Raw genomic sequence first — 15,651 nt, 5'->3', positions numbered from 1 at the left:
GTGTTTATGCTTCCTCTCAACAATGTCATTTTGTTGAGGAGTATAAACACAACTCTTTTGATGCATAATTCCTAATTGAGACAAGAAAGTTTGACATTCATTGCTAGTAAACTCAGACCCATTATCCGTCCTAATGCATTTAACTTGTTTCTGAAATTGATTTTTCACCATTTGAAAAAAAAAAAATTAATGTTTGTAATGTCTGATGTTTATGTGTAAGTAAGAATGCCCAAGTAGCTCTGCTACAATCGTCTACCACAGTAAGCATGTAATGTGCTCCTGTAATAGAAGCTTTATGGTATGGTCCCCATAAGTCTATGTGCAGAAGATCAAAAATAGAATCTGCCCTAGTATTGCTAAGTGGAAAAGACAGTCTATGTTGTTTTGATTTGTGACAAACATCACATGGTGAAAGCAGTGTTGTACCAATACCATTTAAAAAGGTAATATGTTGTAATGATTTCAATGAAGCATGACCAAGCCTGTTATGTCACAAATGTTCAGAATCATTATTCAAATCATTAGTAGCAGTACAAGGAAGATTGACTGAGTTACAAATAGAATCAAAAGAAGATTTGACTGAGTCAATCTGATTATTGCAAGAAACAAAAAATGTAGTATCATGGAATAAAGATTTGTCCAAAATGTATAGATTCCCAACCACTTTACCAACTGCTAGAACAGCTTCAGTCTGAGGGTCCTGCAGAATACATATGTCAGAAAGAAATACAAATTTAATTTGTGCAGTCTTGGAAAGCTTTCTTACTGAAAGAAGGTTAAAATTGAAACTAGGGACATAAAGTGCATTGGTCAAGGTCAGTTTAGGGCTAAGATGCACATCACCTATTTGATGAACAAGTTTAACAGATCCGTCAGGTAAGAAAACTGGAGTAATTTGTGATACTGGTTTTGGTTTATGAGGTAGTTTGGGGTTACTGCACATGTGGTTTGATGCACCCGTGTCCACTATCCATGTTCCACAATCCAAATTATCAAATGAATGTAAAGCAAAATGGAAAGCAATACTAGAGTTTTTACCAGCAAAATCCTCAATATGTGTGAAGTTAACATGATTGCCTTCAAAAGCAGCCTTTCCCTTCATCATCTTCGACAATTCCTGCTGAATCATCTCTGACAAATACACTTGTTGATCAGTTGTTTTTCAGCCGCACGGTCCATGTTAACATCCAAAGGATTATCAGCCATTTTTGCCATATTTCTTCCTCTTGTAACCTTGCCTCGTTGCTCTTTAAGTTCCTTATACCATTCTGGATAACCATGCAATTTGAAGCATGTATCCTTAGTATGACCGCCCATGTTACAGTGATCACAAGACAACTTCTCATATTTCTCATTCTTTTTGTCATTATAATTTGACTTCTTATGAATTCCTCTCCCGGCACCAGATCCTCTTCCCATAGGTGCTTTCACAAACATTGTTGAGTTCTCAACTTTCTCAGCCAAGTTAAGATGAACCTCTCATTGCTTCTCAACTCGCAAGATCATTGAATAAGCCTTGTTGACTGAAGGCAAGGGCTCCATCATCAAGATCTGGTTCCTCACATGATCAAAATCATCACTAAGGCCCATTAAAAACTGCATTAGCCTATTAGAACAAGCAAGATCTGAAACATTCTTCGCAATGCCACATGTACAATTCTTACAAGTACATCGTGGTATTGGTTGCATACAGACCAATTCATCCCACAGTTTCTTCAGCTTTGTGAAGTACTTCACCACTGACTAACTTCCTTGAGAAATAGTACTTATTTCTCTTTGGATCTGATAAATTTGCGGTCCATTAGATTCACGAAATCTTTCTTCCAATTCCAACCAAAGTTCTCTAGCAGTTGATGCATAGAGAAAAGCTTCCACTATTTCCTTAGAAATAGAGTTCAAGATCCATGATCTAATCATGCAATCCACACAAATCCATTGATCGTAATCAACAGAATCTTCTTCTAGCATCACACACCTTCCATTGATGAATTCGAGCTTCACCTTAGCTCCTAGGGCTATCTTAATCGATCTACTCCAAGACAAATAGTTGTTACCTGTCAAAGGAGTCGTGACAATTTGCATTCCTAGATGATCTGAGTTTGCCAAAGCCATTGGATCTCCATTAATGGTACTTGTCGTTTCCTTGTGTACAGTTGCAGTTCCAGTTTGAGATGCAACCACAACCGTTGGATCTTCAATAACTTCCATTCTTTCAGCTGGCGCAAAACCAAGAATCTACTATCTAATCTTCAAAAGAATCAACAGGATGGAGGTACAGGTAGATCTGGATTGATTCGCTCTGATACCATGTAAAATTCTGGAGGAGAAGAAAACTAGAAGACAGAGAAAAATTTCTTGTATATTTCAACCTAACTATACAGGATACAAGATGACTATTTATACAAGAAGTAAACTCCGGCTCAACTAATGTAACAAACTAACCAACTTGTACAATAAATTAACAGCTATACTAACAGAATAACTAACCGTAGCTAAGTAACTAACCACTATATTATCTGTACAGGAATGCCAATGAGGCGAGATCCTGTGAACCCCTGGGTTCACTGGGCGCGCGAACCCTCCAATAGGAGGCGTGCACGTTGCCCCTTTGAGTCATGCGCGAAACCTCCATCGTTGTAAGCTTAATTAACCGTTAATCGGTTGAGAACACAGAAACCGAGTTTGAGAACACAGAAACTGGTGGCATCCTCACTGAATCATTCAACCATATCCGGCGGTAACCAGGTGAACCATTCAACCATATCCAGCGGCAAGGGGTAAGACCCTCCGGTAAGTGGCTTCTCCTTCTCCGACGGACTTAGAACCCTGTTTTGAAATGTAATTTTCAAAACAGCGGCAAATGTGATTTTCTTCTCCTTCAACTATTTCATGTTGTTTTGCTTTCCTTCTCCAACTATTTCATGTTGTTTTGCTAGTTAGGATGGTGCCGGTGACCTGTAGAGAAGAAGAAAATCACATTTGAGATTCAAAACAGGGTTTCAAGTCTGTCAGAGAAGGAGAAGCCACTTACCGGAGGGTCTTACCGCTTGCCGCTGGTTGCTGCTGGATATGGTTGAATGATTCACCCGGTTACCGCCGGATATGGTTGAATGATTCACCGCCGGAGGTCAGTGAATCAGTGAGGATGCCGCCGATTTCTGTGTTCTCAAAACTACGTACGGCTCGAGTGACTTGAAAATGGGGGGAGTGGGGGAGAGAGGGAGATGAAACGAAGGGATGGAGGGCTCTCGATTGATTTTGTTTTCGTCCCGCCCGGTTCAACCGATTAACGGTTATTTAAGCTAACGGCGATTGAGGTTTCGCGCATGACTTGAAGGGGCAACGTGCACACCTCCTATTGGAGGGTTCACGGGGGGGTTCACTGAATCTCGCCTCAATGCCAATGGCCTGAGTGCTAAATTCATTTGACATTTGACTTGGCGTTGCTCATTTGTCAAAAACAGAAATGAGAGGAAAAATGATGTGCACCCCTCCCCCACACTGAAAAGTAGTGATGGGCGAGGGGGAGGAGGACTTTTCATCATTAGGAAGGAAATAAAGTGGGAAGTAGAAGTGCAAATTTTGCTCAAGTGCAAATGATAATTACAAAAAAAATAAAAATAAATGGATATAAAATTAACTAATAAAATAGTTGCAAATTTTATATCTGCTTTTTACACAGCAAACAAACATAAGAAGCACCACACTGCCTTTGTTTCTTGGGTAAATTAATTAGCATGCAAGGTTGAATAAAATTCACTTATCAATTACCACGTAAAAATAAATTAAATTAATGATAGTCACAAACAAACTTTAGGTGTTTATAATGAGTTGTGAAACTTAAATAGTTTAATTTAAAGAAATGGCCCTTACCCAAAAGTTCCTATTATTCGGGTTGAAACATGGGTATCAGTATCAGGAAAGAATTTTGCCAACCCAAAATCTGCAACCTGAGAAAACAATCCTAGTTAGTTAACTAAGTTTTAGAAATGGGATTCCAAATTAAAGTTAGCAAGTAGATAATCATATCACATAATCCAAACATATGCTAATATATGTGTCTTTTTAGTTTCCTTAATTATAAAATGTGCAGTTCTATTCACTACAACAACTTGGTTTTGATTTCTATGTACACCACTCTTATTGGGCTTTCCATGCACACACACAAAACCTTTGCCTCAAATTTAGAGTCAAGAGAGAGAGAGAGAGAGTACCTTTGCCTCAAATTTAGAGTCAAGGAGAATATTTGTAGCCTTAATATCACGATGGACAATCTTAGGATGACCTATAGATATAATTGCTTAAAGTTAAGTAAGGTTAATTAGAATAAAACAATACCTCATGACGTGTCACTAGAAAGTAAGGTTAGAATAAAACTCACAGTCCTCATGCAGATATGCAAGTCCTTTTGCAGTTCCAATGGCGATTTTTAGTCTCGAAGCCCAATCCAAAGTTGGTTGATCTTTCCCTGCAATCATTTTTTCTTCTTTTATTTCTTTGAGAAAAGTTCTAGAAGGTTGATAGGAGAAATATATAGAAAGACATACCATGTAAGTGGAAGTCCAAGGTCTTGTTTGGAACAAATTCATAAACAAGCATTCTTTGATTACCATTAACACAATACCCAAGCAATGAAACCAGATGCTTGTGATGTACACGGCTAATAATTTCAATCTCAGCAAGAAATTCACGGTCGCCCTGTCTACTTTTTTCTTTAAGACACTTAACCGCTACTTCATTCCCATCAGAAAGGATTCCTTTGTAGACATATCCGAAACCACCTGCTCCTATGTCTTCTGAGAATCCATTGGTTGCTTCTGCTAATTCTTCAATTTCGAATGCCTTTGTTGAGAAGGATTGCTTAAGTTGATTATCTAACACTGAATGCACGGGCCCCCAACCTCCGGTGCTGCTTGAGCTCGGAGGTGGAGGTTCTGAATTGTATGATGCTGAAAGCAGCTGCTGTGGTGATTCAGCTGCTGATGGAGGTGAAGACTTTGATAGCATTGGTACCTCACAACCTTGCAGTGATGCTTTGAGTTTCCATTGTTGGGGCTGAGAATTCTGACGATTATCTGATTGTATTGCCCATATTAAAAATTGCTACACATTTCTAGAATACTTTATTCTAGAACTTCCTATTTATACTTGAGAAGCAAGTAAATTTGTGTGGTCAAAATTCCTTAAGTAAAAGAAGGATCTAGAGCAAATAATATTAACCACAAATGTAAAGTCAGATTACCTTCTAACCACCGACTCTAGCTACTATAAATACAACCTCTTGTATTGCAAATGAGTATGAGAGAAACAGAAAAAATATAGAAGCTATTAGCATTCTCTCTCCTACTTCCTATCATATACTCTACTCTTCTATACCAACAGTGGTATTAGAGCTTTGTTTGATCAACACTGGGCGTAATCCTTACTATTCATTATGAATACCGATTCCAATCGCTCTTCTCTTTCTCTTCCAATTTTCCATGGAGAAAATTATGATTTTTGGTCCATCAAAATGATGACCTATTTTCGATCACAAAATCTATGAAAAATTGTTGAAGAAGGATACAGTATTCCTAAAGACACTTCTACTCTCTTAGCAAATCAAAAGAAGGTCCAATAAGAGAATCAACAAAAGGATTCTCAAGCGTTATTTTGCTTGCAGCAAGCAATGGCAGACGATATATTTCCTCGAATTATGGGTGCGTCAACTGCAAAAGAAGCATGGAAGCAACGGGCAAAGGCATCATTGTCATTGACACCAAACAAGGCAAGAAATACATCAATGATGTACTCTTGGTCCCCAACATTGATCAAAACCTACTCAGTGTAGGTCAAATGATGGAAAAATGATACTCTTTACATTTTGAGGGAGATTCTTGCACAATCTACGACAAGCAAGACAAATCCCTTGAAATTGCAAAAATAAAAATGAAAGAAAACAGATGTTTTCCCATACAATGGAGATACGCAAGCAATGTAGCAATGCAAGCGCAAGTGGACGAGTCGTGGCTATGGCATAGAAGGTTTGGACATTTAATTTCCATGGCTTAAAGATCCTTTAGCAGAAGAACATGATGCGAGACCTACCAGCAATCAAGGAGCTCAACAATGTTTGCGAAGGGTGTATGCTTAGGAAACAACACCGACAACATTTCCCATCCGGAAAAGCTTGGAGAGCCAAAGAGCCACTAGAGTTAATCCATACAGACGTTTGCGGTCCAATGCATCAAATGATCAAAATAGGTACTTCATTCTCTTCATCGATAAGTGGTCACAACATCAAGACGACAAGAAGTGACAGAGGCAAAGAATACACTTCTAATGAATTCAACAAGTTCTGTGAAGATGAAGGCATGGAGCATCAACTCACAGTCAGATACGCACCAGAACAAAATGGAGTATCAGAAAGAAAAAACAGAACAGTTATGGAGACAGCAAGAGCCATGCTCATGGAGAAGGGTCTTCCAAAAACTTTTTGAGCAGAGGTAATAAGCACTACAGTCTACTTGCTCAACAGATGTCCAACCAAAGCTCTGCAAAATAAGACACTGATCGAAGCTTGGAGTGGACAAAAGCCATCAGCAAAGCATCTCAGAGTTTTTGGCAGCATATGCTACACTCACATTCCACAAGAGAAAAGAGGCAAGCTAGACGAGAAGACTGAGAAATGAATCTTCTTAGGCTATAGCACTCAATCAAAAGGATATCAAGTCTATAGCTTAAGAACAAAGAAGCTCATAATCAGCCAAGAGGTAAGATTCGACGAAGACGCTGCATACAATTGGTATCAACATGCCCCTATTACCAAGACAAGAAATTGAAGAAGGCCATGACCAAACTGGATCACCAACTCAACCAACAACACAATTAGAACCAGTACGAACCACAGAATCTCCTCCAAACTCACCACCAAGACAAACTAAATCCTTAACAGAGATATACGAGACATGCAACTTAATGCTTATGGAGCCAAAAAGCTTTGAAGAAGCTTTTAAGAAAGAAGTATGGAGAATAGCTATGGACGAAGAGATAACGATGATCGAGAAAAATGAGACATTGGACCTTGTAGATCGTCCACAAAACAAAGACACTATAGGAGTTAAGTGGGTTTACAAGACAAAGTTTAACTCAGATGGCTCAATCCAGAAGCATAAAGCAAGGTTAGTTGCTAAAGGATACTCACAACAATATGGTGTGGACTACAATGAGACATTTGCTCCAGTTGCACGCCTTGACACAATCAAGGCATTGATTGCATTAGCTGCATAGAAGAAATTGAAGATTTTCCAACTAGATGTGAAGTCAGCATTCCTCAATGGCTACCTTAAGGAAGAAATTTATGTGGAGCAACCTCAAAGGTTCGTGGTGCAAGGACAAGAATATACAGTTCTCAAATTATATGGCCTAAAGCAAGCTCTGCGAACCCAGTACAGTAGAATCGACAGCTACTTCATTGAGCAAGGATTCAGGAGGAGCAAAAGTGAGCCAACACTCTACATCAAGACTCAAGGTACAAATGATACACTTATTGTCTCTTTATATGTCGATGATCTCATTTACACAGGAAATAATGAGAAGATGATCAAGAAATTTAAAGAAGACATGATGAAGACTTTCGAGACAACCAATTTGGGTTTAATGCACTACTTTGTCGGGATCGAAATAACTCAAGAAGAAGATGGGATCTTCATCTCACAAAAAAAGTATACAGAGACTCTCTTGAAGAAATTCAAAATGGAAGGCTACAAGACAGTATCAACTCCATTAGACAACAATAAAGCATTCAAGAAAGAAGATGGCTCACCAAAAGCAGATGAATCACAATTTTGAAGTATAATTGGAAGCTTACTCTATTTAACAGCTACAAGACCAGACATCATGTATGCAGTTAGTCTACTATCAAGATTCATGCAGATTCCAAGTCAAGTTCAATATGGAGCAGCTAAGAGAGTGCTTAGATACTTGCAAGGAACAAAAAACTACGGAATATGGTACAGAGTCACGCATGACTCAAAACTAATTGGCTACACAGATAGTGACTGGGTAGGGTCAGTAGACGACATGAAAAGCACGTCAGGATATGCTTTCACAATTGGATCAGGGATATTTTCTTGGGCATCAAAGAAACAAACAACAGTTGCGCAATCATCAACTAAAGCAGAGTATATTGCAGCAGCAATGACAACAAGCCAAGCTATATGGCTAAAAAGAATACTTGAGGATATGGGAGAACCACAAGTGGAAGCTACATAAATCTATTGCGATAGCAGATCAGCTATAGCAATGGCAAAGAATCCTATATTTCACAGTAGAACCAAGTATATAGGCATCAAGTATCACTTCATCAGAGAGGCTGAAGCAAACAAAGAAATAGAACTCAAACACTATAAGACTGAAGAACAATTAGCAGACATATTTACAAAGGCACTACCAAAAGGCAAGTTCGAACTATTACGAGACATGATTGGAGTTACTGAAATGTGCACCAAGGAGGAGTATTAGAAGTTGCTACACATTTCTAGAATACTTTACTCTAGAACTTCCTAATTATACTTGAGAAGCAAGCAAATTTGTGTGGTCAAAATTCCTTCAATAAAAGAATGATCTAGAGCAAATAATATTAACCACAAATGTAAAGTCAGTTTACCTTCCAACCACCGACTCTAGCTACTATAAATACAAAGTATGAGAGAAATAGAAAAAATACAGAAGCTACTAGCATTCTCTCTCCTACTTCCTATTATATACTCTACTCTTCTATACCAACAGCCCACCATCATGAATAAGAATAAGAAAATTTCAGGAGTAACATCAATGAGTACAGGAAATTTGTGTAAGAGAATCCTACTAGTTGCAAGCAATCTGTTACGGTTCTAAATGTTAAAAATGCATATTTGTAGAGTGCAAAACTATGTATTTTGTATGTATTTGTACTGTAGATATTTGTTTTTGCATTCCTTCCATATTGAGCCTAACTATATTATTTTGCACTCTTAATTAATGCAAAATTTGTATTTTTGTCTCATTCACATCAGTTGAGTCCTTGAGAGTGCAAAATTTGTATCTTAAAATGCTGATATAAAATTTATACCACTGTACCACTTTCCTTCTCCCCTAGTTCCCTCCCATCCCATAGAAAGTGAGAGTCTGTACTGTTTGATTCCACCATTCAACTCATTAAAGAAAAGTACAAAACAAATTAATTAGAAAATATAATATCACTCCAGATCATTTTTATAGTATATATGCTTATCACATTGAGAAAAGCATAAAACAATAAATATTTAGTAAAACATGTATTTAAAGTGTGTTTAGAGAATTCGTGCCATACAGCAATTCTTGCAAAATAGAGGCAAAGATAAGAGGAGATTCAAAATTACTCATCAAGCCACCCCCCGAGACATCTACATCAACCACTTCTATCAAACTTCCAGCAGGAGCGGCCTTAATATTCAGTATTCTCATTTTCATAGGAAAGGATAGCCCATTTTTCTCTTTATCAAGAAAAGCCGGTAATGCCAAAGTCTGCAGGGTTGTCTTTGGTATCATTTTTGTTACTTGTTTCTATATAAAAAATCTTGAATTGATCAATATAAATTGTTTCTCTACCCGAAATGTTTGATCCAGTCTCTTAAAACAGTTTGGTTTGGCCTGAGAATTTCTCTTATCATAATTTTTTGGTTTGATCTAGTTTTCTAAAATTTGAAAAGTTGACCAAAACGTAAAATAGATTAAACCAAATTATTAATAAGGCATTTATTAATGTATATAATTTCGTTGTTTGTAGGGGCGGAGCCAAGTTATTTGGGGGATGGGGGGAGAGTCCTTGGCCCTCCAAACTTTTCCACACCCCATGCCTTTAACTAGGGGTAGCCCATCCCATATATCAACAACCAGCTGGTTGGGCTAATATTTAGCCCCCCAAAGCATTTTAAAAAAAAATGTTATTGTGTGGGTTGAGTCACATTAATTTTGATTTATCCAATCATGACCCAATCTGATTTCTTGAAATCCTAATTCTAACTTTAACAAAATCCATTATTTTTTCCTATATCAATCCAATTTATCTGAATTGGAATTTTCAGGTTGGACTTGAATTATAATTACTTATTTACTTATATATTGTAAGGTCAGATTGAACAATGTCTCAATCTTAACCCAGTCCAAAATTTAATTGGGTTCATAATTTTAACTTTAACCTTAACAGAAACTAAAAACCGAACTTTCTGGTTAAATTTTAATTGTAGAATACATCTCATAGGTGCACTTAATTAGAAATTTTCACCTAAGTCTCCTTTCTCCATTCTTCCTCATCTCTCATTCTCTTGGCCCCCCTAAGAGAAAACTCCTCGCTCCACTACTAGTTGTTTGTTTCACTTTTTAGCATATATTTGATGTCCAAAGACTGGTGTTTTTTGGGCCATCTAATTGGTTAAATCCAATAGAATGACCCAAAACCATATTAAAATTCAGATCAAACCATAATTGAACAGTTCGGTTAAATTTAGTTAATTTCTATGTTAAAATGATCTTTAACCATAATTTATTAGTTTGATGTGAGATGTTCTTTAAGCCAACTAAATTGGATTATGAGCACCCCTATCTCTCGCCCCTTTCCTCTTAACTTCCATCCTCAGTCTCTAACTCAAGGAAATTATATAGGAATAATTAAGGCGTAGTACCTATCCAATAATTAAGGCGGTGTTCGGCACTGCCTATATCTTGTGGACGGGACCATATTTTCCCAACCGAGACTGAGGATAAGGGGAAGGAATTTCAATGAGGAAGTACTAGAGCTGGACCCTATTTTACCAACTGAGAAAGAAGAAAGCTCCTCTCAGTCCCAGACGACGGAGGATGATCAGGATTTTATTGCAACAGCTGACGATAGTAAGATCATCAACAACACCATTGACGTCGATCAGCAGGATCAGGTAACCAAAGAACAAGATAGAGGCTGAACCAGGGATGCGAGGAATTGTTGATTTGGGTGATGCAGAGATGAACGTTGATCAAATTGAAATCGATGGAGGTGTTGATCCAACAGGTTTACATGAGGGAACACCAAACTTAGCAACTTGGTCTTAAATGGTTAGCAAACTGGAAGCCCTTCAGCATAGTTTGGATGACGAACAGGACATGGTTATATCCTTAGTTGGTAGAATTCATGGGGTAGAACTTGATCTTCGTACAATAAGTCCCAAAAAATATCGTATGATGACAATCAACGGGCTAAGCAGAGAACTCGAGAGAGTGAAGAAGAGGGTTAGTATCTTGGAACAGCAATTAGAGAGGTTGACAATTGATGTAGGGTGATTTGGCCCGACCTCGTAGCACAGGGACACGTGGACATGACCTGGCTTAAGTGACAATTCAGCGTCACAGCCTAGCAGCTACTCGGCGTAGCGAGATCGCCGAGGCCCGGCCAAACGACTCAGCGGGTGTCACAGCTCATCAAGAAGCAAGGCCCAGCTCGCCCCGAGCCTAAGGGTGGAGCACCCTGAGCTCTCCCATGCAAAGGGACCCGAGCTCCCCCTAAGGGACTCCGAGCTCTCCCTTCCTAAGAAGGAAGCACCCCAACTTTTGGCTAAGTGTCCCAAGGGAGAAACACCTCGGGACAACACCATCGAGACTCCTGTTCGTACTTGCTTAAGGCTCGCCTCTAGTGCGGGCACCTCGGTGTACCTCGGTACCTCGGTGCAAGGCAAACCTGCCCCAGGTGGTTTGGTGCACAGTAGCTCGGCAGACTGTAGGGAGATCTGCTTGACATCCGTGCCTGCCTGACATCCATACCTGCCGGATCCAGTGGCAGTGCTCGGATCCCTTGCCAGGCAGCGTTCTGCCTTCCGTCTCTGAAAGGCATGGCACGCATGACGATTTCGTACCCTGCAATACCAGCCTGTAGCAGCAACCTGCACCTGCCACCCCTGCCCTGGCAGTAACGGCTAGGGCAGTGACGGTTACGCCTGATGTGACTGAGCTCCGGTATAAAAGGACCCCGACCCTCACGAAGTAGAGGTATTGAAGCTAGCACTCTCAGCACTCTTAATTCTCTATGTCTTCTTTAAGTTTCCTCAGAGTTCTAACTTAGCCATCGGAGTGTTTCCGCCAGGAGAGCTCCCCGGGAACCCTTCACCTTCCTCTTCCTCTCAGGTGTCGTCTGTCACAGCTAGGAGCCAACTCTCAGCCAGTTAGGAGTGCCCAGATTGTGCTGCATCATTTGGCACCGTCTGTGGGAACGCTTCAAAAGGCTTCCTCTAACTTCTGTGAAACCTTCTCCCAAGAACTCATCAGCAACACCTATGGCTTCCTCCAACAACGCCGGACGTCGGAACACCCCTGAGGAACAACCCCAGTTACTCATCGTCTGCATCGGGCAGTTCACCGCCCCCCTCTCTGTGGACGAGGTTCCAAGTCTGAATGTGCCTCAGACGGTAGCACCCGTGACAGTTCCACTGCCTTCTGCAGTCGAAACAACCTTCGTTGAACCCACCATCCTCCCTCTGGTGGCCAGCAAAGGCCAGCTTGAGGATCTGATGCATTGCATGCGAGCCATGCAGGCTCAGATGCAACAGTTCCAACAACTCCAGTTCTACCAGCAGCAAGTGCTGCACCAAGTTTCCCAACATCAGTATCAGCAACAGTTTCCCTTCACTCCCTCCTCGGCATCCAGCTGCACAGCCGACCAAGACTCACCGTCGGAGTGAACTTCCTTCCCGTCGAGGAGAGACCTCGGTATCATCCCATGGAAGGAAGGAAAGACCCCCAAACCCCGCCTCGCGGCCTGCAGTTAGGTCGGGGGCCTCCTAGCCGGTTAGGCCGGTGTCACCTCAGCGCTCACAGTTTAAACCTCTGCTTGTTGAAAACCGGTTCGAAGTGTTGGCCGACGACCTGGAACAAGGTCCCTCTATTCGCAGCCACCGACAGTACCAGCCATTCGAGCTTTTCCCCGGGCCCATCGAGCTCAGTAATACCGAGGCTAGCAGCACCAATGCCGAGCCGGCTAAGAAGCAGCGAAGGCGTCGCTAAGCTCGCCGAACTGCCACATGTGACCTATCCGAGCTCAGAGGCAAGGTAGAGGTATCGAGCAAGGTAAAAGCTACACCGCTTCTTTCAGTTCCCTCCCCCCTGTCACCAGAGCTCTTTGTTGTCCCAATGCCGAAGGACTTCAAACTCCCCCCTGGACAAGTACGATGGGTCCTCTGATCCCAACGACCACGTGAACGCCTTACAGTCCCAGATGCATCTAGCCAGAGCAAGCGAGTCTTGCATGTGTGTGGCCTTCTCCACCACTTTCAAAGGAGTAGCTCGAACTTGGTACCGAAACCTCGCGCCAGGTTCAATAAGGAGTTGGGCGCAGTTCGTGCAGGTCTTCACCTCCCACTTCGTCACCAGTAAAAGGTGCCCGAGGACCCAAGAAAGCCTCCTCAGCATAGTCTAGAGGGAAGGAGAGTGCATCCGGAACTACATCAAGCAGTTTAATGACGCTTGCCTGCAGATACCCGACCTAGACCCTGCATTTTGGCCCACTGCGGCCAAGCGCGGCATTACCCACAAGGAGTTTAGATGGCACGTGGTGGTCAACCAACCCAAGACCGTGACCGAGTTCCTCGAACTGGCAGACCGGTTCATAGGGACAGAGGAGGAGATCAACCAGAAGGGCGAGCAGGCCCTTGAAAAAAGAAAAAGGGAACCGGAGCCCTCGGCTCCAAGTGACAGCAAGAAGAAGAAGGACCAAGCTCGGGGGGCAAAGCCAATTCAGCCTTTTCGAGCCCCGGCAACAGAAAAGGATTATACGCCCCTCAACACAAAGTGGGCCGAGATCCTCATGGCGATCAAGGATGTCCCATATGTGAAGTGGCCACCTCGGCTAAAGGTCGATCCCAATGTTAGGAATAAAAACTTGTATTGTAGTTTCCATAGAGATCACGGTCATAGTACCAAAAACTGTAAGAACCTCCGCGACGAGATAAAAGAACTTATCCGTCGCGGATATCTGAGAAATTTTGTACAGCATAATAATAATAATAAACCAGGTTGGCACGGGGAGCAGAATAAAGAAGCTCCCGAATCCAACAGACAGGCAGAACAGCCGCAAAGGCAGCCTTCTGACGAGAGACCAGTTCGGGGGACCATCCATGTGATTGTTGGGGGATCAATTGTCGCGGGTTGCACTTTGGCAGCAGCTCAGTCCTCAGCCCGCGAGGCCGCCAGGGAAGAACTTAACCCCCCAAAGCGGCCAAGGATGGAGGAACCAATCTTCTTCACTGAAGACGATGCACGAGGGGTCCATTACCCCCATGATGACGTGCTCGTCATAAAGATTAAGATCAACGACTTTGAGGTCAGACGCGTCCTAGTTGACTCAGGCAGCTCGACAGATATTCTCTTCAAGGCAGCCTTCGATCAGCTACACTCCAAGAAAGCGACCTGAAGCCCGCAAACACTCCACTCGTAGGATTCAGCGGTGAGGAGGTCAGGCCTTTAGGGAGAGTCACTGTACCTGTGGAGGTCGGCACTTGGCCTAGTGTGGTAAGGCTCAGCCACGAGTTCCTGGTGGTCGCAACCCCCTCCCCGTACAATGCAATAGTAGGTCGGACCATCACCCATGCCTTACGAGCAGTAGTCTCCACCTACCATCTGGCGATGAAGTTCCCTACAGACTTCAGAGTCGGAGTGGCGCGAGGTGATCAGCTCGAGTCCCGCAAGTGCTACATAGCCGCCCTCAAAGGAAAGGCCAAGGAAGCAAATGACCTCGAGATAGAACGACCTGCGGAGTAGTTCGCGGAGCGAGCCGCGCCTACCGAAGAGACCATCCCCATCTCGGCCTCGACAGAGGACCCAACTCGGGTACTTCAGATCGGTGCTTCTGTTGAAGAACCACTGCGATCTCAACTGGTAAGTTTCTTACTCGAAAATTTAGATGTTTTTGCATGGCCAGCGGCAGAAATGCCCGACATAGACCCCAGCATTATAACTCATAGGCTCAACACTGATCCTGTAGTTAGGCCCGTTAGACAAAAGAAACGCAACCTAGCCCAGAGTGATGGAGGGCAGTCACCGAGGAGGTCGGGAAGCTCCTTGTAGCCGATTTTATCAGGGAGGTTCATTACCCGAGCTGGGTAGCCAACCCCGTTCTGGTGAAAAAAGCCAGCGGTAAATGGCGCATGTGTGTCGACTACACCGACCTGAACCAAGCTTACCCAAAGGACTACTTCCCACTTCCCAGGATCGACCGTCTAGTGGACGCGACCTTGGGGCACGGGTTGCTGAGCTTCCTGGATGCCTATTCGGGCTACAATCAGATCAGGATGGACCCAGCTGATGAAGAGAAAACTGCTTTCAAAACCGAGTTCGGCCTGTACTGTTACAAGGTCATGCCCTTCGAGTTGAAAAACGCTGGGGCCACTTTTCAAAGACTTGTAAACAAACTATTTGAGCCACTAATTGGCAAAAAAGTAGAGTGTTATGTAGACGATATGGTCGTCAAAACCCAATTTTCACATGATTTAATACAAAATTTGCATTTAGTTTTCGAAATTTTGCATAAATTTAATATAAAACTAAATCCAAACAAGTGTGTCTTTGGTGTCACCTCGGGTAAATTCCTATGGTACATCGTTAACCGGCGAGACATTGAGGCCAACCCGG

At 42.2% G+C, this 15,651-nt stretch overlaps 1 protein-coding gene across 3 annotated transcripts in view; it reads right to left on the bottom strand.

Moving 5' to 3' along the window:
- Nucleotides 1-15,651, bottom strand: part of LOC104606953 (proline-rich receptor-like protein kinase PERK1) — a 36,883-nt gene that overhangs the window by 12,291 nt on the left and 8,941 nt on the right. For all 3 annotated transcript variants that reach the window (XM_010272405.3, XM_010272407.3, XM_088902440.1), the window contains exons 2-5: nucleotides 4,548-5,075; nucleotides 4,382-4,468; nucleotides 4,215-4,285; nucleotides 3,874-3,950 (exon numbers count right to left, since the gene is read on the bottom strand). In XM_010272405.3, coding sequence (XP_010270707.1) covers nucleotides 3,874-3,950; nucleotides 4,215-4,285; nucleotides 4,382-4,468; nucleotides 4,548-5,075 — 763 coding nt within the window. The remainder of the gene's footprint in view (nucleotides 1-3,873; nucleotides 3,951-4,214; nucleotides 4,286-4,381; nucleotides 4,469-4,547; nucleotides 5,076-15,651) is intronic.

The sequence above is a fragment of the Nelumbo nucifera genome, chromosome 4, assembly GCF_055504915.1.
Source record: "Nelumbo nucifera cultivar China Antique chromosome 4, China Antique-T2T, whole genome shotgun sequence".
NCBI lineage: Eukaryota > Viridiplantae > Streptophyta > Magnoliopsida > Proteales > Nelumbonaceae > Nelumbo > Nelumbo nucifera.
The sequence above is the reverse complement of the archived record's forward strand: the minus strand, read 5'-3'. Positions and strand labels throughout refer to the sequence as shown.